This window comes from Rattus norvegicus, chromosome 4, assembly GCF_021556685.1.
Source record: "Rattus norvegicus strain SHRSP/BbbUtx chromosome 4, alternate assembly SHRSP_T2T, whole genome shotgun sequence".
NCBI lineage: Eukaryota > Metazoa > Chordata > Mammalia > Rodentia > Muridae > Rattus > Rattus norvegicus.
Genome location: NC_141537.1, coordinates 9,995,374 through 10,018,054, shown reverse-complemented (window position 1 = coordinate 10,018,054; position 22,681 = coordinate 9,995,374). Strand labels below are relative to the sequence as shown.

General features: G+C 48.5%; 1 protein-coding gene across 6 annotated transcripts in view; it reads left to right on the top strand.

The window, feature by feature from the left end:
- Actr3b (actin related protein 3B) overlaps positions 1 to 22,681 on the top strand; it is a 95,322-nt gene that overhangs the window by 56,811 nt on the left and 15,830 nt on the right. For 4 of the 6 annotated variants that reach the window (XM_087657935.1, XM_087657936.1, XM_087657937.1 and 1 more), the window contains 5 exons: positions 8,318 to 8,413; positions 9,021 to 9,128; positions 13,274 to 13,417; positions 15,996 to 16,169; positions 16,869 to 16,961. In XM_087657935.1, the coding sequence (XP_087514061.1) occupies positions 8,318 to 8,413; positions 9,021 to 9,128; positions 13,274 to 13,417; positions 15,996 to 16,169; positions 16,869 to 16,961 (615 nt within the window). The remainder of the gene's footprint in view (positions 1 to 8,317; positions 8,414 to 9,020; positions 9,129 to 13,273; positions 13,418 to 15,995; positions 16,170 to 16,868; positions 16,962 to 22,681) is intronic. The other 2 variants (XM_087657940.1, XM_087657938.1) reach the window with 1 other exon arrangement.

Genomic DNA, 22,681 nt, shown 5'->3' with positions numbered 1-22,681 from the left:
ACTGAACCGCCCAGACCTGAACACAAAACCATGCTGTTTGAGGCATCCTATAGCCCAGACTGGCCTGGGACTTACTGTGTAGCACACTCTGGCTTCAACCCACAACAGTCCTGCTGCCTCAGACTCCTGGGGTTGCGATTAGGAGTGTGAGCCACCGGCCACCATGTTTGCCAGGGCCATGCTTTACAGAGTTTTGGGGTTTTTCTTTTCCTTTTTTCTTTTTTTGTTCTGGGAATTGAACCTTAGGCCTTGAGGCTTGCATGGCAAGCACTCTGCCACCTAGGTTCACCCTTAGTGCCTGCCACTTAGGCCCCTAATACCCACCACATACCCTAGTGCCCACCTCGTCTCTGCTTTTTTCACATTTTTTTTTCCGGAGCTGGGGACCGAACCCAGGGCCTTGTGCTTCCTAGGTAAGCGCTCTACCACTGAGCTAAATCCCCAGCCCCTTTTTTTCACATTTTGAAGCAGGGTCTAAAGTTGCTGAGTTTGGGCATGAACTCTCTTTTTCTGAAACCTTGGCAGGCCTCAAAATTGTGATCCTCCTGCCTCAGCCTCACAAACAATTGGGATCACAGTGGTTTTGAGTGGAAATCAAGTTGTAACTTCAGAAGAGATCTTTCAGACTTTATGAATATAACTCATAAAGAACAGGGAAGACCACCTGCCATTGTGGCAACAGTAAGGAGCCAACGAAAGCATTGTGATGGGGGTGGGGTGTGGCCTGAGGTGGGGCACGATGGAGGGTGACCGGGGCCATGATGTGGTGACGCCGCTGGTGATAGTGAGCGTTGAGAGACCAGGATGACCGGACATCTGTGTGCTCACTCCTGCAGCCTCAGATGTTATCCATTGTGTGTGTGTGTGTGTGTGTGTGTGTGTGTGAGAGAGAGAGAGAGAGAGAGAGAGAGAGAGAGAGAGAGAGAGAGAGAAGGGGACAGTTCTCTTACTGTTCTGAAACTTACCAAGTAGCCTAGGAGGCTTGGTTGTCAAGCTCCAGGGACTTACTGGTCTCCATGTCTCCAGGTCTGGGATTACAGGTTCACACCATCACATCCCTTTTCCTTTTCCTTCTCCACCCCCTCTTAAATCAGGTTTTTGGTTAGCAAACAAAGAAATGGATCTCACTATGCTAATTTCATCGTGTATGTCACGCTCTGCAATTCCTTGGACTGTTGTCTTAGAATTTGTCTTGCTTCAGTGTAACGCCATGACTAAAGAGCTGGTTGGGGAGGAAAGGGTTTATGTGGCTTACATTTCCACAGCCGTTCATCACTGAAGGAAGTCAGGGCAGGAACTCAAACAGCACAGGAACCCGGAGGCAGGAACTGATGCAGAGGCCATGGAGGAGTGCTGCTTACTGGCTCGCTCAGCCAACTAGCTTCCTTCCTTCCTTCCTTCCTTCCTTCCTTCCTTCCTTCCTTCCTCCCTCCCTCCCTCCCTCCCTCCCTTCCTTTTTTTCTTTAATTTTTATTCTTCTCTCATATTTTGCATCCTGACTGCAGTTTCCCTTCCCTTTTCTCTCCCCAGTTTCTCCCTCCCAGCCCCCTGTCCCCAACATCCACCCCACCCCTTCCTCCTCTCAGAAAAGAGCAGGCCTCCCAGGGACATCACCCTACAAGCTACAAGAAGACCATGTGATAGCACATGCTATCACAGCAAGGTTGGCCGCGGCAACCCAGTAGGAGGAAAAGGATCCCACAAGTAGGCGTAAGAGTCAGGGACAGCCCCTGCTCCCACTGTTAGGAGTCCCACAGGAACACCATGCTACTTAGCCATAGCACATATGCAGAGGACCGAGGTCAGACCCCTACAGGCTCCCTGATCTCTGTGAGTCCCCATAAGTCCTGGACAGTTGACTCTGTGCTGTATTTTTGTGGTGTCCTTGGCTCCTCTGGTTCCTCCAGTTCTTCCTCCCCTCCTCCACAGGACTCTCCAAGCTCTGCCTAGTGTTCTGCTGTGGTTCTCTGTATCTGCTCCCATCGGTTGCTGGATGAAGTTTCCCTGGTCTCTGATACAGTTCTTCTAGGTCCCCATTCTAGAGCACTCTCCAGGCAGGACAAGCTGTAGGTTGAAGGTTTTGTGGCTGGGTTGGTGTCCCAGTCCTTCCACTTGAGGCCTTGCCTGGTTACAGAAGATGGCCTGTTCACCAGCCTGCTTTCTTATAGAGCCCAGGACCACAGTAGGCTGGGCCCTCCCCCTCCAATCATTAATTCAGAAAACACCACCGGCTGAATCTCAGTGGAGGCTTAAGATTGAGGTTCCGTCCTTTCAGATAATCCGAGCTTGTGTCAAGTTGACATAAAACTGAGCAGCACATCAGTGGTGGCTTGGACAAGCCCTTCCCAGCTCAGTGGCCACTCGTCAGCGCAGAGAGAGATGGGCTGATGGGTCCACTCAGTCTCTGCTGGCCCACCTGACATGTTTCACCTCCTCCCCGGCTCTCTTTTCGTTGGCCGTTTGTATTTTAAAAGTTGTTTCTTAGGCAGTGAGACGGCGCAGTAGGTAAAAGTGCATTCTCTGCAAACTTGTTTGGTCCCCAGAGTTTGTATCCGCAGTGCAAGAAGAGACAGGATTCCCAAAAGTTGACCTTTGAACTTCATGGCGTGAGTGACACTTGTGAGTCTGTGCTCACGGGCACACACAAATACCAATAATAGTAATAAAAATGTTTTTTAAACTGCAATTATGGAGGGGCTTGAGGGTAGAACTAGGTATGTGCATCAGTTTTCCAGCTCACGGAGAAATACAGATTATTTTTCATAATACTCATTAGTTATTCATTTTATATCAGCACCAGGTGATAGTTTTATGATTGCTGTGGATTACAGTATCCGTGCAATTTAATTTTATGTGATGTTCTAATCATACGCTTCAACATTAACACAATAAGGAAACTCTGCTCTCGTGTAAAGGTTTGGGAATGTTTTATTAAGTGTGCCTTCCAGGGGCACCCTTGCCTGGTGACTTGTCCTTTGGTGATGGACAGGAAGAAGGAGACAAAAGGCTGAGGAGGAAATGGGTTATGAGGGCGTACCCTCAGGCACACTGACTTTGATTCCAGAACCAAGAGACCCTGACTGTGTAACAAGTGTTTCCTGTAGTAGAAGTAGAGTTTAATGCTTCAAAGATGGTGGGTTATGATTTGTAGCCAGTGATAGGAGTCTAAGAATAGTAGTTCAGACAAGTTGGGGGCTCTGATTTTCTTGATAAAATAAGTCTATGGCAGGCAGTTGGTGTTGGGCATGGATGCTCTCTGGTGTCTCGGGGTCTTTCTTCTCTAGTGTACTTGATGCCTGGCTTCTCTGGTAGGGATGCAGACTGTCCCAGGGTTGGTTGCTGTAGCTTCAGGGATTTCTTTATTCTGAGGGGAGAGGGAGGATCTATTGTTTGGTGTCCGGTTTGGTATCTTATTGGCTAGAACTTACCTGCTCAGTCATCCTGGCTCACAAAGAAGTCTATGACGTGCCTTCTGTCTGGGCCTGCTGCCGTCTCCAGTATCAGTCAGTGACTAACCAGTAACGGCCACACGGCGCTAATATGTACCCCTCATAGTACCTGTTGGAATAGGTAATTCATAGGTCTGAGGCGAGCCGTTAGACAGAGCTCAGCTGCTCCGTGCCTTGTGCTGCGTTCTGCCCATCTCGAATGTTACGCATTGGGACCCCATGGGTCAGAGCGCCACAGCCATGCCGTGTCTGCTCCAGCTCTGTGGTGGGTCTGCTTCTGTCAGAGTTTAGTCTATAGCGAAGGGGGCTGCATTGCTATGCGAGGGGTTTGTGTGGGCCCTGGTCCAGTCACACCCAGGTGTGTAAGCTCCCTCCTTTTTGACAGGAGAGATGAAGGGAGGGACCAGGATGTTTGGAACCAATATCTGTGCCTTTCTCAGCCTCGACACATTAGCACAGCGATTGGTAACGTTTAGTAGGTTTTCACTCCCTCTTTTTTTTTTTTAAAGATTTATTTATTTTATGTATATGAGGACACTGTTGCTGTCTTTAGAAGAGGGCATCAGATCCCATTACAGATGGTTGTGAGCCCCCATGTGGTTGCTGGGAATTGAACTCAGGACCTCTGGGAGGGCAGCCAGTGCTCTTAACCACTGAGCCGTCTGTTTAGCTCAGTCTTTTAACCCACGATTTTGTATTTTATATACAGCGTTTTCTTGCTACTGTACTTATTTATTTTTGTGTTTGTGTGTATGAGTGCTGTGTGTGTGCTCATGTCGAGGTCAGAAGACAACGTGTAAAAGACAGCGTGTAGGAGTCAGTTCCTTCTTTCTTCCATGTACGCGCCGAGGCGTGAGCTCAGGTCAGCTTCGACGGCACCACCTCCATGCACTGAGCCATCTTGGTGGTCTGTGCTCCAGTTTTATTTTCAGTCTTTATGTTATACTTTTACTGCTGTGATAAACCACTGTGACCAAAGGCAACGTAAGGAAGAGAGTTTATTTTGGCTTAAGGTTCCAGAGTGTCTATGGTTGGGAGGCAAGCCAGCAAGCGCCAGACATGATGACAGGCGCAGGAAACTGACACGAACCAGAGAGAGCAAACAGGAAGTAGAGTGAGAGAATAAAACCTCAAGGTCCACTCGCAGTGACGTCTTTCCTTCAGCAAGTCCACGTTTCCTAAAAGCCAAAAGCGTCACCTATGGGGTCCACGTGTTCAAATTCACAAGCTTATGGAACACATTTCTCATTGGCGTTCCGTAGCCGTCAGCAGAACAGCTGTATAGCGGGCAGCTGGCTCCTGTCCTGTACTTGTTCTGTTTTCAGACACTAACTCCTGCTTCTGGTCCCTGAGACACAGCATAGTCTTTGTGGATACAGGCATGCAGGCTGTTTGTTGTGTGTGTGTCTGAACTCCCCATGTACCAGGCTGCTGTCAGACTCTTAGATCTGTCTGCCTGTGTTCCTGAGTGCTGGCATAAAAGGTGTGTAGCACTGTGCCCACCTCTACATACCATTTTATTCTATGTATAGATCTTTCTTTTCTTTCTTAATAATTACACATTTTAATTAGAATATATCGTTTCCCCTCCTCTCCTTTCCTCCATCCAGCCCCTCCTGTGTTCTCTTGCTCCAACTCCTGCAATGTACCCTTCGCTGTCTCTCAAACTCATTACCTGTATTATTATTATTATTGTTACGTGTATAAACACATAGATATATAAGTATAACCTGCTGAGTCCATTTAGTGCTGCTTTTATGTATGTGAGTTCAGGGCTGAGCACATGGTATTGTATAACCAGTCAGGGGACTCCTCCCTGGGAAAACCTAATTCTCAGCAGTGGTTGGTTGATGTCTAGGGGTGGAGCGTCATGGCCTTCCACATCGGCATGTGTAGTCCTCTTGTTGGTTTTGTTCCAGTAGCATGGGTGAGAAGCTTCCCTGCCCTTTCTAGGAGGTTGCTTTGTAATCTCAAAGCACTTCCTGGACCCCTGGCTCTTATAATCTTTCTGTCCCCTCTTCTTCATTGCTCTCTGAGCCTTAGGTCACAGGTGTATTTCTTTCAGCCGGGCACCTTGTGACCTGGTATTCTTTGTATTTTGACCAGTTGTGATTTTATGTGGTGGTCTCTGTCTCCTACAAAATCAAACTTCTAACGGGAGAGGGCTGATGTCTTAGTCAGGGTTTCTCTTGCTGTGATGAGACATCATGACCAAAAATGCAAGTTGGGGAGGAAAGGGTTTCTTCAGCTTACACATCCATAGCACTGTTCATTTTTGAAGGGACTCAGGACACGAACTCAAGGAGGGCAGGAACCTGGAGACAGGGGCTGATGCAGAGGCCATGGAGGGATGTTTCTTACTGGCTTGCTTCCCTTGGCTTGCTCAGCCTGCTTTCTTATAGAACCCAGGACTACCAATATAGGGATGGGACCACCCACAATGGATTGGGTCCTCCCCCACTGATCACTGATTGATAAAATGCCTTACCATTGGGTTTCATGGAGGCCATTAAGATTCCTTTCTTTCAGATAACTCTAGCTCGTGTGTCAAATTGGCATACGCCCAGCTGTCAGAGATGAGATTTCCACTTACCTGTGGGTATGAGAATAAGTATTTAGAATGCTGGTCTAGTAAAGTAGTGTTAGCAGCTTCTCCTCTAAGACCCATGACCTCCATTGCCCTGGCAGGTTTGCTAGGTGGTCAGTGCCAGGTTGTTAAGAAAGCTTGGGTTTGATTAGAGAGCTGCTGGTTACCAGCAAGTCTGAGCACTGTCGTTTAGGGCCGTCCTAAGGGCTGGTCATTACCGTGGCTCATAGGCATCACGGCTGGCTAGGACTACCAGCTGCTGCCTCCGTGGCAGCTTGCATTGCACCTTCTTATACTATGAAGGCTAGTTCTCAGCAAGGAGGCTTTCTCTGAGCACTCTTTATATAGAGATAATTAGGGTTTAATTTGGGATTCTCAAGCAGTCACAGTGTTGGGATTGTATATAGTCCATTGCTCACCTCACCCTGAGCAGCATATAGAAGACCTTCTCAGCATTAATATTAATTTTATGAGTTTATGCACAGTTAATAAACATTTTGGTTTTGCAAAAATGTTAGATTGATGCTGTGGCCAGATACCAAATTATTGGGTTTCCCTTTCTCTCATGGAGACTGTGTAGCTGTGCGCACCACAGAGTTAAAGTAACCATACTGAAGCCAGAGGCTATAATTTCCTGCTTGAAGTGTTCATCATGTGCTCTGCTGCCCTGACAATACCACAGACAGAGTGGCTCAATCAAGAGACGTGTATTTTCCATAGTTTTGGAGGCTGCAGGTTCAAGACTAGGCAGGTATTGTCTGGGCTGGTTCCTGGCGGGGGCCTCTTCCTGGCCCTTCCATGCTGCCTTCTTGCTGAGTCCTTGCTGGACATCTTCCCTGTGCCAATGTGGTAAGGAGAAAGGTGGGGAGGGAGGCAGACAGTAGGCGAGAGGAAGAGGGAGGTCATGGTTGTGGGTTTAGGGCTTTAATGCATGGGTTTTTAGGGGACTCTTGAGTCCAGAATAAAGGATAATGTGGACTTTTTGCCAAAGGGCCCAGAAGATTTTCATTGATTTTTGTAGTTTACATGAATATAAGATGTAGAGCTTCACTGTTTTGAAAGAATACAACCCCTTGTTTTCATTTTCTGCTGTCTGGTGATTTCTGTCCTACTTGGTGGTAGTCACTGTTTTTAAAAGGCTTCTCGACTTGCTGAGAGTCTTTCAAGATTCTACCTGCTTTTTCCCATGCCACGCTAGGTACACAACCACTGTTCCTTACTCAAAACGTGTGCAACCAGAGTGTTTGGATTTTGGAATACTTGAGCATACATAATGAGATACCACGGGGTTAGGGCTGAGGTCTCAATGCTAAATGTATCTGTGTTTCACCAGGATCTGTGCACACAGCCTGAGACGATTTTATACTGTGCTTTAGTGTACCTGTACGCTGATTGCCCTGTCTTGTAAGGTCACTGTGACATCAGGTTGCTGCCCAGAATTTCCAGTTTGCAGTATTGTAGGCTGCTTCTTCATATGTGTGTGTGTGTGTGTGTGTGTGTATGTGTATGTGTGTGTGTATGTGTGCATGTGTGTGTATGTGTGCATGTGTATGTGTGCATGTGTATGTGTGTATGTGCATGTGTATGTGTGTGTATGTGTATGTGTGTGTATGTGTGCATGTGTGTGTATGTGTGTGTGTATGTGTGCATGTGTGTGTATGTGTGTGTGTATATGTGTGTGTGTATGTGTGTGTGTGTGTGTGTGTGTGTGTATGGTTTTGTTCCATTTATGTTTCAATTACTTTTCTCTTTGTTTTAGCATTTTTACATAATATTGACTGTTAGCATTTGCTCTCAGTGCATGTGTGAGTGTGGGCTTTGTATGCCCAGGAGGTTGCTGCCCGGGGAACATGGCAGTCATCCTGGAGTGTGATGGCTGAGCCTGCCACTGCTGCTGTGAGTGCCAGGTGGGAGGAAGCTTCTGCCTGACCTCTGCTGCTTCTTTGGAGAGCTCGGCTGCCTCTGGCCCAGGCACCGGGTCTGGCGTCATGAGTCTCACTCCCGCCTGTGGTGCCCCGCATCAGGGCTCTCTGCTTTAGGGAGGTGATGAACAAGCCCTTTTTCTGTGACTGGTCGAACTTTGAACTTTGGGTGAGTCGTGAGAGCAGAAGCCCCACCCAGCCTCACTCTGCCTTGTCAACGCTTTTAAGACCCACAGTAAGCGACAGTAGTCGCCCTCAGTGAAGCCGGTCTTTACACTGGGGAGTTCTAGAATACCCTGGCCAACCTACCTGTGGGTTAGCCTTTTTATAGTTCTGATGTAGATAATGTTCTCTTACAGACAGAACCTCCACTGAACACACCAGAGAACAGAGAGTACCTTGCAGAAATCATGTTTGAATCATTTAATGTACCAGGGCTCTACATTGCAGTACAGGTAATTAAAAAAAACAAACAAACCACATTGTTGTCTTTGTGATTCTGACAGTGTCAGAAGCAGCAGTCCCAGGGCAGTTTGTGCTCAGCCTGGCCAGACACTCGTCACTGCCACTGAATAAAGCTGGTCTGGCTCTGCAGGTTTCCTGTGCAGAGTTGGAGGCAGGAAGATCAGGGGTTCAAGGCCATTCTTGGGTACACAATGAGCCTGGGTTATGTAAGACCCTACCTTTAACCACAGATAAACTCCCAAACAAACAAACAAACAAACAAACAAACGCTCCATGTGTGTGTCTTAGCCTGCAGTATTTGTGGCTGCGCTTGGACCCTCAGCAGATTAGAAGTTAAATCTAATGATTTAGCAGTGGGATTCCATTTCATTGATTTTGTTTGTAAAACTGTATAGGTTTTTGTTGAAAACTGGACTCCTTCATTTGAAGTGAAAACTGGCATGTTGACTAAGTGAGAATTGCAATTTGGGAGATGTGGGGTTGGGAAGGGGAAGTTTGTCAGGTGTATGAAGTCAGAAAGAGTTCACTGCAGAATCTGAGACCAGCGGCGGCCCCTGATCTTCCTGGGTTTTATGCCTCTCTTCAATGTCTCTCTAGGCAGTGCTGGCCCTGGCGGCCTCTTGGACATCCCGGCAAGTTGGTGAACGCACCCTGACGGGGATAGTCATAGACAGTGGAGATGGCGTCACCCATGTTATCCCGGTGGTAAGCATGGGCTCTTGCTTTGTTCTCGGAGGGTTAACCTGACCCTGGGTAAGAGAAGATGCAAAAAAGGCAAAACAAAACTCAGTCTCCTCCGAGCAACATGCTTATGTGCTGTAGTAGAAACAGCAATGGGACCTTCCTTCCTTCCTTCTTCTCTCCTTCTGTCCCTCCATTTCTCTGTCCACCCCTCCCTCCCTCCCTCCTTCCCTCCCTCTCTCCTTCCCTTCCTATCTCCCTCCTTCCCTTCCTTCTTCCTTCCCCCTCTCTTTCTTTCTATCTTTCTTTTTATTTTAAGACAGGTTCTCCGTGGCTGGCTTGAACTGGCAGACACCTCTCTGCCTCTGCCTCTGCCTCTGCCTCTCAAGTGCTGGCATTAAAAGTATGTGCCACCATGCCAGCCTTGGCAGTGGTAATTTAGAGTCCAAGAAGGTGAGAAAGAGTTCGAAAGATGGCTATGTTTATGCCTTTGGTCGTTTTGAATTATGGAGCAAATTCTGTAGTCACAGTTTTGTTTTGTTTGATTGGGTTTTTTTTGTCAGACTTCTGCTGTATTCCCATGAGTGTCACTTCAGTGTCCTGGTTCATTGTGGTGGCCTGAATGAAAATGACCCACAGGAGTGACATTGTTAGGAGGTGTGGCCTCGTTAGAGGAAATGCATCACTGGGGGTGGCCTTTGAGGTTTCAGATGCTCAAGCCAGGCCTATGTGGCTATTCATCCCTGCTGCCTGGGAATCCAGATGTGGTCCTCTCAGCTCCTCCTTCAGCACGTGTCCTCCAGCATGCCACCATGCCGCCCACCATGACAGAACCTCTGAACTGTAAGACAGCCCCACTAAAGAGAGCTGCTGTGGTCGTGGTCTTCCCAGCAGTGGAAATCCTAACCAAGACGTCATCATTCTGAGCTGTGCTAGAGAGCACTCTGGACGTCAAAGCCGAGGCTCAGGGCATGTCCTGAGGGCTCTGACCATCTGGGGCTTTGGAGAACTTTCTCTTGTATCTGGATGAATTAAAGACCTAGAAGGGAGAGTTCCCATTTGATTGTAGGGCTCCTCACCATACCACCTTTGAGTCTTAAGTCATTAGGAGAGTCACTTCTGACTCCAACTGCAGGAGGCTTTCATGTCTTTCTTTGGCCCAAGGGATTACTTGAAGGAATTATTTAAAAATAAATCAACTAGTGTCAGTAGAAAGTCAGTCAATCCGGGCCACCCCCCTTCAGCTTTCCTTAGTAACTATAGTTACAGTGTTAACCACAGTTATTTATGTCAACCATAGCTATAAACACACATGAAATATATGAAGCTCTGTAGCTTCTTTTTGCTACTTATGGGCTCTATTTCTCCCCACCCTTCCTCTGGTTTTACCCCTATTACTAAATATGAGAGAAAGAAGGCTAGAGAGAGAGAGGGAGGGAAGGAAAGACAACCACCAACTCCGTCTCTTAGGGTTCCAGCATTTATTTTTATACCATCTGAAAAGTTCCCAGAATCCCAAATGTCACACAATAACAGAAGATATCTGTAGCTGACAAAATCATAGTCAGCTGTTGTGGTCAGTTGGAAGTGGTCCTACATCCCCACACCTGGGACCAAAATGAAAACACATTCTTATAATATTTCTGTGTTTTTAAAGAAACCAGAATACCAGAAATGTTGCTATAGAGCTCTTTTTTAAATTTGAAGTCTTTCGCTTTTGAAAAATTCTGTGGGTGTGAGTGTATGTCTGTGTGTGCATGTGTATGTGTGTGCATATGTGCGCGCGTGTGTGCACACATGTGTATGGGTGTGTGCTTGTACATGTGTGTGTACATGTGTGTGTATGTGTGTGCATACTGCATTTACATGGGAGTGCATGTCATGATCATATGATCTTGTGGGAGTCAGTTCTCTCTATCATGTGAGTTCCAGGGATCAAACGCAGGTCAAGCACCTTTATCTGCTAAGCTATTTTACCAGACCTTAAATAAGTTTACGTTTTGAAAAAAAAATTAGAAGTTATTTAATTGTATGTATGTGTCTCTGTAGGGGTTTGTGCATGTGAATACAGGTTCTCCCAAGAGGCCAGAGATGTTGGAACCGCTGGAACTGGAGTTATTATGTCTGCTGTCTGCTGTCAGTGCTGGCAACAGAGCTCAGTCTGTTGCAGAGCAGTACATGATCTTAGCTCCTGAGCCATTTCTCCAGTCCCCTAAATATAATTTTAAAATGCAAATAAGAGTATTAAAAAATCCAAAATTGAGTGGGGCGGCACAAGCCTGTAATCCCAGCGTTTGAAAGGTGAAGGCAGGTTTAGAAGAGAAAGGTTGTTCTTGTCTTTGCTGAGCCTAGGGGCAGCCTGGGACACATGAGAACTTGTGTCAACCAGCTCCACAAAATGGAACTCCTGCCTTCTTGTACATGTGTGTGTATGTACACACCAAACAAACAAACAAACAAACACAAATCAAACAAAACCCAAACAAATAAAACCCAACTTGGCCAAAGCCAAGCAAAACAGGCGGACTTCCTTTTTTGCTGATTTGTGTCTGCTGAAAGCTGAAGTCACGAGGGGCTTGGTAGTCAGGGAGGACAACAATCCAAGTCCCTGTCACTCCCGTACCCCTGCCCGCATGCCCTCTTCCTGGGAGGAGTGGACCCTTCAGAGCGACCTCAGATGCTGGCTTTTACGGGAATTGCTGGAGGAGGTGACACCACTCTGGCCTCGGGCTTCTCTCTGCTGTGCTTGCTTTCTTGAAGAGCAGACCTCAGCTCCTTGCACCGGCCCCAGGTCTGCCTGCAGTTGCTCCCATCATCTCTACACTGTGGTGACGGTGAGCAGAGGCTCTTTCGTCACTCTTTCACTTTGCCCAGGGTCAAGGGTCACTCAGCAAATGTATGGTAGGAAGAGAAGACATTTCACATAGAGCCCAGGTCCAGAGAGAAAGGGTTTTTGTAATTTTCACTGTGTATTACTTTAGATTCTTCTCCCATTTACAAAGATTAATTTCTTACTGAAAATTTGGATAAAGTAATAAACAATAGAGAAAAAAATTACCCATAAACCCATCTAGACAATCACATTATAAACTGCAAAGCTTTTCAAGCTTTGGTTAAGAGACAGACAGACAGACAGACAGACAGACAGACAGACACACACACACACACACACACACACACACACACGCAGCACAGAGCTGTCGTTCACTTTCATGTCCTCTCTTCCCCCTGGGCCCTGTGGCACAGAAACCATGAAGTGCTAGAGTGTGGAACTGATACCGGTGCCCCCACACCTGGGTCTTTGCAGACAAGCTGTATGGGTGGCCAGGCTTGTGGCTGCTGTGGCAAGTGTGTGTCCACAGAATTGAGTGGGGGGTGGGGCATCGCTGCTGTGGGCATGTGGACTCTAGGCATTAGTCCTGCCAGTTGATAGATAGCGGAGTTATTGTGGATGCCCACAGGCCTCTCACAGACACTCCTTCAGTAGCTCAGGAAGGCGTCAGGGAGGATCCAGATCCTACATTGTCCTGGTCTTCAGCCGACACCAGTTAGCTATCTTCTTTGAATCACTTTCAGTGTGCTGGACAGAACCATTTCTTGAATGCTTAGTATCTGCCATTAAAGTACATGTTTGACACGCAGGATTTGTTTTGTAGACACTGTAATGCCCTCGGGGCATTTGCTCCACACTAGGGATGGGGGTCTGGGTCCAGGCTTTTGGGGATCACAGTCCTCTGTACTTTTCCATAGTTGCCAACTTTGGTTTAGGGGGAGCTTTGTCGATGGTTTAAGAGTGCACGAACGAAGCCTGCTCTGTGTAGTTAGAGGGAAGAATTACTGTGTCTACTGCAACTCTTCTCTCGGGCAGCAGCAGCTTTTAGGAATGAATAATCCTGTGCCGTTTCCCACATGTTCCTAATGGAAACATTTTGGTTGCTTATGGAGAATGAGGCTATTGGAGTCATTTAGAATTTTAAATATTAATGGAACTGTAGATGCAGTCATTTAAAAAGACCTTAGGTACAGAACCTCACAAGTGGGAGCCTTTAAATGCTACTTCAGTGCCCAGAAGGGTGGCATCCGGGAAGGTGAGGTCGGGGACCTCCTGAGTGCATGGGCTCTGGACTGTGGTTACTGACATGGCTGTCCTGCATCCTCTTCCTCTCCAGGCAGAAGGTTATGTAATTGGAAGCTGCATCAAACACATCCCAATTGCAGGTAGAGATATTACGTATTTCATTCAACAGCTGCTAAGGGAGAGGGAGGTGGGAATCCCTCCTGAGCAGTCACTGGAGACCGCAAAAGCCATTAAGGTAAAAAACAGAAGGGAACCTGGCTGGTTTGGGGGTGAGAGAGAAATGGTGCTTGGACATCCCCTCAATGCCACTGTCCCCTCCTGTCCCTTCCTGTCCCCCTGAGAGCATGGGCCTTGATTGCTGTTGAGTTCTGTGTGCTGGGGACTTGAGGTTCAACGTGCTCTCCTACACAGAAAGCACGTGATAGCTGGTGTTGAGCCACCGGTGTGTGGAGTAGAACATCATTTAATTGGAGCCTAATTAAACAAAACCTTCAGTTAGCTGCATGCTGCTCCTACATCTCCCTCCATGCTGCTGTTTAAAATCAGGAGGTGAGTCTCAGCGGCAGCAGCTGTCAGGAACCCGGTGGTGTCTGCCTGCGCTGTGCCCTGAGAATATACCTCAGAACAGAACGCTGCCCGTCTAGATCTCAGAGTCCTTAAGCGGAATGCACCTGCATGTCTCCAGCCTCAGTTACGTGCTAGAACAGAGACAGGAGAATGAGCTTAGTAACAGAAGAACAGAGTGGCTCTTAGGTCATTATTTAGAGTGTCTACTTGACCTCACCCATCCTTGTACTGGTGCGGGGGCAGTTACAGACCATTAAAAGGGATTTTTCTTCTCAGCTAGCAAAACCAAAACACATTCAAAACAATCAAAATGTAAGAGATTCCTGAGTGTTCAAGGCTCTCATCTAGCAACAGGAGGACCTGGAGAGGGGTCTGATGTGGAGTGTGGTGTGTGGCCTCCTCATGAAGCTCTGATTCTGAGCTGCAGGGCAGAGGGGTAACTCTCCTGCTGTTTCCTCTCAGCCAAGCATCTCTGGAAGCTGGTTGAATGCAAGGATGCATGAGAGACGATTTCCGAATTTTGGCTGATACTAGTTGAGAAGAATCCTTTTGGGATGGTGCAGGTAGAGGGCTGGACAGAAAGAATGTCACCTGTCCCTGCCTCATGGACCTGGGCTCTCAGGACTGCGGAGACTTGAAGTCAAGCGGAAGGGAAGAGCCAGGCCTTCCTGGGTGGCCGGGGCGAGGACTGCAAAGTCCTCAGACTTTCCCTGTAGACCACAGTATTCCCAAGCTTTCCCCTAAGTCAGTGGGAGCCATCTATCGGCAACCCCAGGCTCCTGCCTGATTCTGCTTCTCTTACTCTGCAGTGCCTGCTAACTTATGCCATGTCATTTACTTATGTCAGTTGCCTAGAGTCTGATCCTCAGCTAGATTGTCTGAGTAATTCATTGACTGTGTCTCTCCAGTGTTGCTCAAGTGCCTTAGAATACCTAACCAGCAGGGTACATTCTCAGGTACATTGTGGTCAGAGGATCAAGCAGACATTTAACAGGGGGATAGACAGCACTCCTTAAGTCACACGCATGTGCATATGTGTGCACACACTCATACACGCACACACATGCGCACACACATACACACATACATGCACACATGCACACACGCACACATACACATACACAGACACACATATACATACACACACGTGTGCACGCACACACACACATACGCACACAGAGACAGACAGACACACACACATATACACACACATATACACACAGACAGACACATACACAAACATACACAAACACGCATGCACACACATACACATACACACACATACATACATACACACTCACATACCCATGCACACAGGCACACATACACAGACACAGACACACATACATATACACACACATGTGCGCACACACATACACACACATAGACACAGACACATACACACACCCATACGCACATACACCCACACACACATACACACACACGCACACACGCACGCACACACACACATACACAGACACACACATACATATATACACACACGTGTGCACGCACATACACACACGTACACACACATGCACACACACACATACACACACAGAGACACAGACACACACACATACACACACCCATACGCACCCCCCACATAACACATATACACACACATGCACACACGCATGCACACACGCACACATACATACACACATGTGTGCACTCACACACACACAGGTGCACATGCGTGCACACACACATACACACACATGCACGCATGCACACATGCATACATACATACACACACAGATAGACACACATACACACACCCACACACGTGTACACACACACACACACACACACACACACACACACCCCACAGTTGCTCTTTAGGATGCAGTTGGCTTCTGCATTCTAGAATGGGCCAAGCTTAGTTTGCTAAGACAGTGAAGCAGGCACCTGACAGGGAGTCTGAGGGAGCAAGCAAAGCCCGGCTGGAGACAAGGCTGACGCTTTATAGATAGATATTTCAAACAATATGTCAGCAAAATTAGGGAGAACATGGTAGTGACGCGTCACCATTGCAGAGAAGGCAGACTTACCTGGTCAAGTGTAGCCATGTCTGAGCTGAAGGACAACGGGACACATGCTAGATGGTCTAGCCACACGAGAGTCACAGTGTAGGCAGAGGTGAATTCAGAGGTGTCTGTAAGATGTGGGTTCCTGTGTATTGGTCAGAGGGCAGAGACATTGGGACTTATCAGTGCTGGCCATGTCTTTTTATGTACACACAGGAGAAGTACTGTTACATATGCCCTGATATTGTCAAGGAATTTGCTAAATATGACGTGGATCCCCGGAAGTGGATCAAACAGTATACAGGGATCAATGCAATCAACCAGAGGAAGTTCATTATAGATGTTGGTTATGAGAGGTTCCTGGGACCAGAAATATTCTTTCACCCTGAGGTAAGAGGGCTGAGTGTCTGAGAGCAGTGTGTGTGTGTGTGTGTGTGTGTGTGTGTGTGTGTGTGTGTGTGTGTGTGTGTGTGCGCGCGTGCGTGGACTGATGCTGCCCCCTAGTGTGCACGAGGAGCAGTTCTCAGTAAAGGGGCCCAGTGAGCAAGTTGGTTGTGTTACTTGGTGGTTCCAGTGTGGCTTCCTGGTGTACCTGCTTTAACAATTAAGGTTGGGGCTATCCTGGGGATGAGGAAGATCTCTGAAGAGCAATAGAAGAAAATGGATTTGAAACTGATCTCAGGGGACCTGTAGTAATAAAGCAGTCACTAATCTCAAGGACTGTGTGCATTGGCCTGCATGAAAGTGGGATTAAGACAGTGTTTTATGACTGTCCCTGTAAAACCAGTGAATGTCCAGCTGGTGAACTGGCTCACAACTATCTGTAACTCTACCTCGGGGGGACATGCTGTCCCTGTCTCTGTGGGGTCTGCATTCACATGCTCAAGCCTGGGCACAGTACTCAGACACTCCAGCTCCATGGGACATGCTGACCTCTTCTGGTCTCTGTGGGCATTGCACTCACTCAAACCCACACTCAGACAAGCCCACACACGTCACTAAAAGTGAAGTCTTAAAACGTTGTTTGAAAATAGTTTGTGTTATTTGAGGAGATGTATAACGAATGTTTCATATTTGTATGAACTTTAGTTTGCCAACCCAGACTTTATGGAGTCCATCTCGGATGTCGTTGATGAAGTCATACAGAACTGTCCCATAGACGTGCGCCGACCGCTGTATAAGGTATAAGCTTCTTGGGTAAGGTGCTTTGACTTCTTCCCCACATTAAAGGCCTGTAGCTGTAAGCTATTCCTGAAGCGTGTCTTCATCACTGTTCTGCTCCTGGGGCACGTGCCAGCAGCGTGCTGGGAGTATGACACAGCCAACAGAGGGACTTTTAAAACTCTCTTCTTCCTCCCTTCCCCTCCCTCCTCTGCTTCAGTACAGGCTGGTGACTTTCCTGTCTTCCCTTCCCTAGCATTGGGGTTTCAAACGCTGTGTCTCCATGCCTGGTGTGAGCTGTCTTTTCTTCTTGACTGGCAGACTGGATTGAGTTAGACGGTCTGAGCCATACACACTAATTGAAAGGGGAAGGTTTGCCCTGTTCGGGCTCTCTGGGATGGGTATTTAGGGTCAGTGCTGAGATTGGCATGGCAGTAAGGGCAAATACACACGTGGGGTATTTTTCAAAGTTCTTTGATTGGAATTGTAAAACTTGAAATGAAAGAAATCTAGTCATTGTTATATGAAAGGAAATACGGCTGACAGATGGTTAGCAAGAACAGAAATCATTCCTTCATCCCCAGCTAACATGTGCACGTGAGCTCAGCTAACATGTGTATGTGAGCATCATTCCTTCATCCCCAGCTAACATGTGCATGTGAGCATCGAGCCTTCATCCCCAGCTAACATGTACATGTGAGCATCGAACCTTCATCCCCAGCTAACATGTACATGTGAGAATCATTCCTTCATCCCCAGCTAACATGTGCATGTGAGCATCGAGCCTTCATCCCCAGCTAACATGTACATGTGAGCATCATTCCTTCATCCCCAGCTAACATGTGCATGTGAGCATCATTCCTTCATCCCCAGCTAACATGTGCATGTGAGCATCATTCCTTCATCCCCAGCTAACATGTGCATGTGAGCATCATTCCTTCATCCCCAGCTAACATGTACATGTGAGCATCATTCCTTCATCCCCAGCTAACATGTACATGTGAGCATCATTCCTTCATCCCCAGCTAACATGTGCATGTGAGCATCATTCCTTCATCCCCAGCTAACATGTTCATGTGAGCATCGAGTCTTCATCGCCAGCTAACATGTACATGTGAGCATCGAGCCTTCATCCCCAGCTAACATGTACATGTGAGCATCGAGCCTTCATCCCCAGCTAACATGTGCATGTGAGCATCATTCCTTCATCCCCAGCTAACATGTACATGTGAGCTCAGCTAACATGTGCATGTGAGCATCATTCCTTCATCCCCAGCTCACATGTGCATGTGAGCATCATTCCTTCATCCCCAGCTAACATGTGCATGTGAGCATCATTCCTTCATCCCCAGCTAACATGTACATGTGAGCATCGAGCCTTCATCCCCAGCTAACATGTACATGTGAGCATCAAACCTTCATCCACAGCTAACATGTGCATGTGAGCATCATTCCTTCATCCCCAGCTAACATGTACATGTGAGCATCATTCCTTCATCCCCAGCTAACATGTACATGTGAGCATCATTCCTTCATCCCCAGCTAACATGTGCATGTGAGCATCATTCCTTCATCCCCAGCTAACATGTTCATGTGAGCATCGAGTCTTCATCGCCAGCTAACATGTACATGTGAGCATCGAGCCTTCATCCCCAGCTAACATGTACATGTGAGCATCGAGCCTTCATCCCCAGCTAACATGTGCATGTGAGCATCATTCCTTCATCCCCAGCTAACATGTACATGTGAGCTCAGCTAACATGTGCATGTGAGCATCATTCCTTCATCCCCAGCTCACATGTGCATGTGAGCATCATTCCTTCATCCCCAGCTAACATGTGCATGTGAGCATCATTCCTTCATCCCCAGCTAACATGTACATGTGAGCATCGAGCCTTCATCCCCAGCTAACATGTACATGTGAGCATCAAACCTTCATCCACAGCTAACATGTACATGTGAGCATCATTCCTTCATCCCCAGCTAACATGTACATGTGAGCATCATTCCTTCATCCCCAGCTAACATGTACATGTGAGCATCGAGCCTTCATCCCCAGCTAACATATGCATGTGAGCATCAGGCCTTCGACTCAACTTCATGATCTCACATTACACTCTTCACACATAGGCATCTTTATTTTAAACAGTCACAACGCATTAACTACTGCTCCGTTCCATGCGAGATACTGCATACTTCCGAAGGAACGGGGTAAATCAGCCATATTCCCGTGGAAAAGTCTGCTGGGAAAGCGACTACTGTCATGCAACTCATGAATACAGTGCATGGGTTTAGTGGTTACCTGCATTTCCTTATTCTCATATATATTCTGTTTACAGGATGTAGCTCTGCAGTCTAGGTTGACCCTTAACCCTCTCTTTGCTGGGTTATTTGTGTAGCATTTCCTGGTTTTCGTTAGTCCTGTGCTGAGAGTAACCACACAGTCATAAGCGTCTATAGTTCCAGATTGAGTTTATGTGTTTCCTTGCTTTTCAGGTCCTGTCACTGTTGAGCTTCTTCTAGCTGAATAGATTATTCTTATTACTGGCCATAGGTCTCAATAAATTAATAAATAGGTGTGATGTGTCAAGTGTGTATGTGTTTAAGAACTGAGTCAAACAGTTCCCAGTGGCCACTCCCTGTGGGCATGCTGCTTCTGTCAGCATATCACAGTCAAACAGAGGCAAGCCCTTGAATACCAGTCCCTGTCCCCAGGCCCACCCATACAGTTCTGAGTTAGTGAGGTTTCAGCATGCAGCCTCTACAGTATGCTGTGCTTTTGAACTTGTGTGTGTTTGGGAGGTTCGTGTTAACTGCTAAATGGCAAGGCTAACATTTGAGCCAGTTCCCTGTGTCTTTGAAAACCTTAAGCCTTCCCTACTGTATCACACTGCACATCACAGAAGAGGTGCTGAGAAGGAAGCCTTGCCTACTTCTAGGATGACCACTGTGGGTCTGTAGAGGCTTTGCCGTCCAGTTTGTGACCGTAACTAGTGTACAGAGCTGTGTTTGTGTGTGTAAGGACGTGGTAGATATGCAGGTAGTTGTCTCAGTTAGGGTTTCTGTTGCTGTGATAATCACTATGACCAGAAACAACCCAAGGAATGAATAGTGTTTGGCTTCTGTGTCCCAATCACAGTCCATCATGTAGGGACGCCAGGCAGGTGCTCAAGGCAGGAATCTGCAGGCAAGGAGCTAATGCAGTGACCATACTCCTTTCTGGCTTGAACCCTAGGGCTTGCAAGCTTGTTTTCTTATAGCATCCAGGACCAACAGCTTAGGGATGGCTCCACCCCCAGAGAGCTGGACCCTACCATATCAATCAGTCAAGGAAATGTACCACAGGCTTCTCCACAGGCCAATCTGGTTGGGGGACAGTCTCTCATTTGAGGTTCTCACTTCTCAAATAGCTTGTGTCAAGTTGATAAAAAAGTTAGTCCTCACAATAGTAGTAGGGTGGCAGGTGGATGGGGTGGCAGGTGGGTGGGTTGGCAGGTGGGTGAGGTGGCAGTGTGTGGCAGGTGGGTATGGTGGCATGTGGGTGGGCTGACAGGTGGGTGGGCTGGCAGGTGGGTGCGGTGGCAGTTGGGTGGGATAGCAGGTGGGTGGGATGGCAGGTGGCTAGGGTGGCAGGTGGGTGGGGTGGCAGGTGGGTGGGATAGCAGGTGGGTGGGATGGCAGGTGGGTGAGGTGGCAGTGTGTGGCAGGTGGGTATGGGGGCATGTGGGTTGGCTGACAGGTGGGTATGGTGGCAGGTGGGTGGGGTGGCAGGTGGGTGGGCTGACAGGTGGGTATGGTGGCAGGTGGGTGGGGTGGCAGGTGGGTGGGCTGACAGGTGGGTATGGTGGCAGGTGGGTGGGGTGGCAGGTGGGTGGGCTGACAGGTGGGTATGGTGGCAGGTGGGTGGGGTGGCAGGTGGGTGGGCTGGCAGGTGGGTATGGGACTGCTAGTTGCTATTGTAGCCTTGGAGTGATAGAATTCAAGTCCCACTGAGAGCTGGGAAGGCTGAGGACAGTGGAGTTGGCCACACTTTTTGTTGTTTATAATGAAGCTGAGCTCTCTACTCTGGAGAGAAAGGAGAGTCAAAAGAGGCTGCCCTCTCCTGTGTCTCCTAAGACACTGGTGTAGACCAGATTCTGACATGAAATGATCCTCGGGGGTTCATCTCTGGAGGTTTTTTGTCTTTCTAATGGTAGAAGCCATTGTGGATCCTCAGTGGGTTTGGCATCATCTTGGGTTCCTAGAGGAGCCGCCACTCCTTGGGCAGCCCTTGGGTCGCTCTTCTCTCTCTGTCATGTTTGGTGGGCATCACGGATTCTACCATCACTAAGAAAGGGACTGCTCTTCAAAGCCAGGGTGGGATGAGCAAGGTGAAGGCATCCATATTGAGAATTATGGATGCCCACTTGAAAAATATCCTGTGGCCTCAGTTTCACACTGGCTAAATGTATATAGGTGTGTGGGTATCTAAACAAAGTAGGTTAGAAGACACAATGTGCACCACATGCCAATGTCTTTCTCTAGGGGGTGCCTGTGCACAGCACCTGTCTGTAGGGGGTGCCTGTGCACAGCACCTGTCTGTAGGGGGTGCCTCTGCACAACACCCACTGTCTGTAGGGGATGCCTCTGCACAGCACCCACTGTCTGGAGGGGGTGCCTCTGCACAATACCCACTGTCTGTAGGGGGTGCCTCTGCACAACACCCACTGTCTGTAGGGGGTGCCTCTGCACAGCACCCACTGTCTGTAGGGGATGCCTCTGCACAATACCCACTGTCTGGAGGGGGTGCCTCTGCACAACACCCACTGTCTGTAGGGGGTGCCTGTGCACAGCACCTGTCTGTAGGAGGTGCCTCTGCACAGCACCTGTCTGTGGGGGTGCCTCTGCACAACACCCACTGTCTGTAGGGGGTGCCTGTGCACAGCACCTGTCTGTAGGGGGTGCCTGTGCACAGCACCTGTCTGTAGGGGGTGCCTGTGCACAGCACCTGTCTGTAGGAGGTGCCTCTGCACAGCACCGTCTGTAGGGGGTGCCTCTGCACAACACCCACTGTCTGTAGGGGGTGCCTCTGCACAACACCCACTGTCTGTAGGGGGTGCCTGTGCACAGCACCTGTCTGTAGGGGGTGCCTGTGCACAGCACCTGTCTGTAGGAGGTGCCTCTGCACAGCACCTGTCTGTGGGGGTGCCTGTGCACAGCACCCACTGTCTGTAGGGGGTGCCCGTGCACAGCACCTGTCTGTAGGGGGTGCCCGTGCACAGCACCTGTCTGTAGGGGGTGCCCGTGCACAGCACCTGTCTGTAGGGGGTGCCCGTGCACAGCACCTGTCTGTAGGGGGTGCCCGTGCACAGCACCTGTCTGTAGGGGGTGCCTGTGCACAGCACCTGTCTGTAGGGGGTGCCTGTGCACAGCACCTGTCTGTAGGGGGTGCCTCTGCACAGCACCTGCTCTCTGGAGGGGGTGCCTCAGTTTTGTTCCCAGGTCCTCTCACCCTCTCTTCTCCATGACTGATCATTCTTGCCAGTGACTCAGGCCCCTTTCACAGTGGGGCAACAATCAGTGGGTCAGAACGATTGGAAACCATGGTCTGAGCCCAGGGAAACTCAGGTAGAAAGGGGGAAGCACATTTGCTGGGCCCTGGTGGACTGCCTGGGTGGTAGAACGGCCTCTCCTAGGAATGTGGATATTATGTTCCTGACCTCTCCTAGGAGTGGGGTGGTAGTTCCTGATGTCATCCTGTG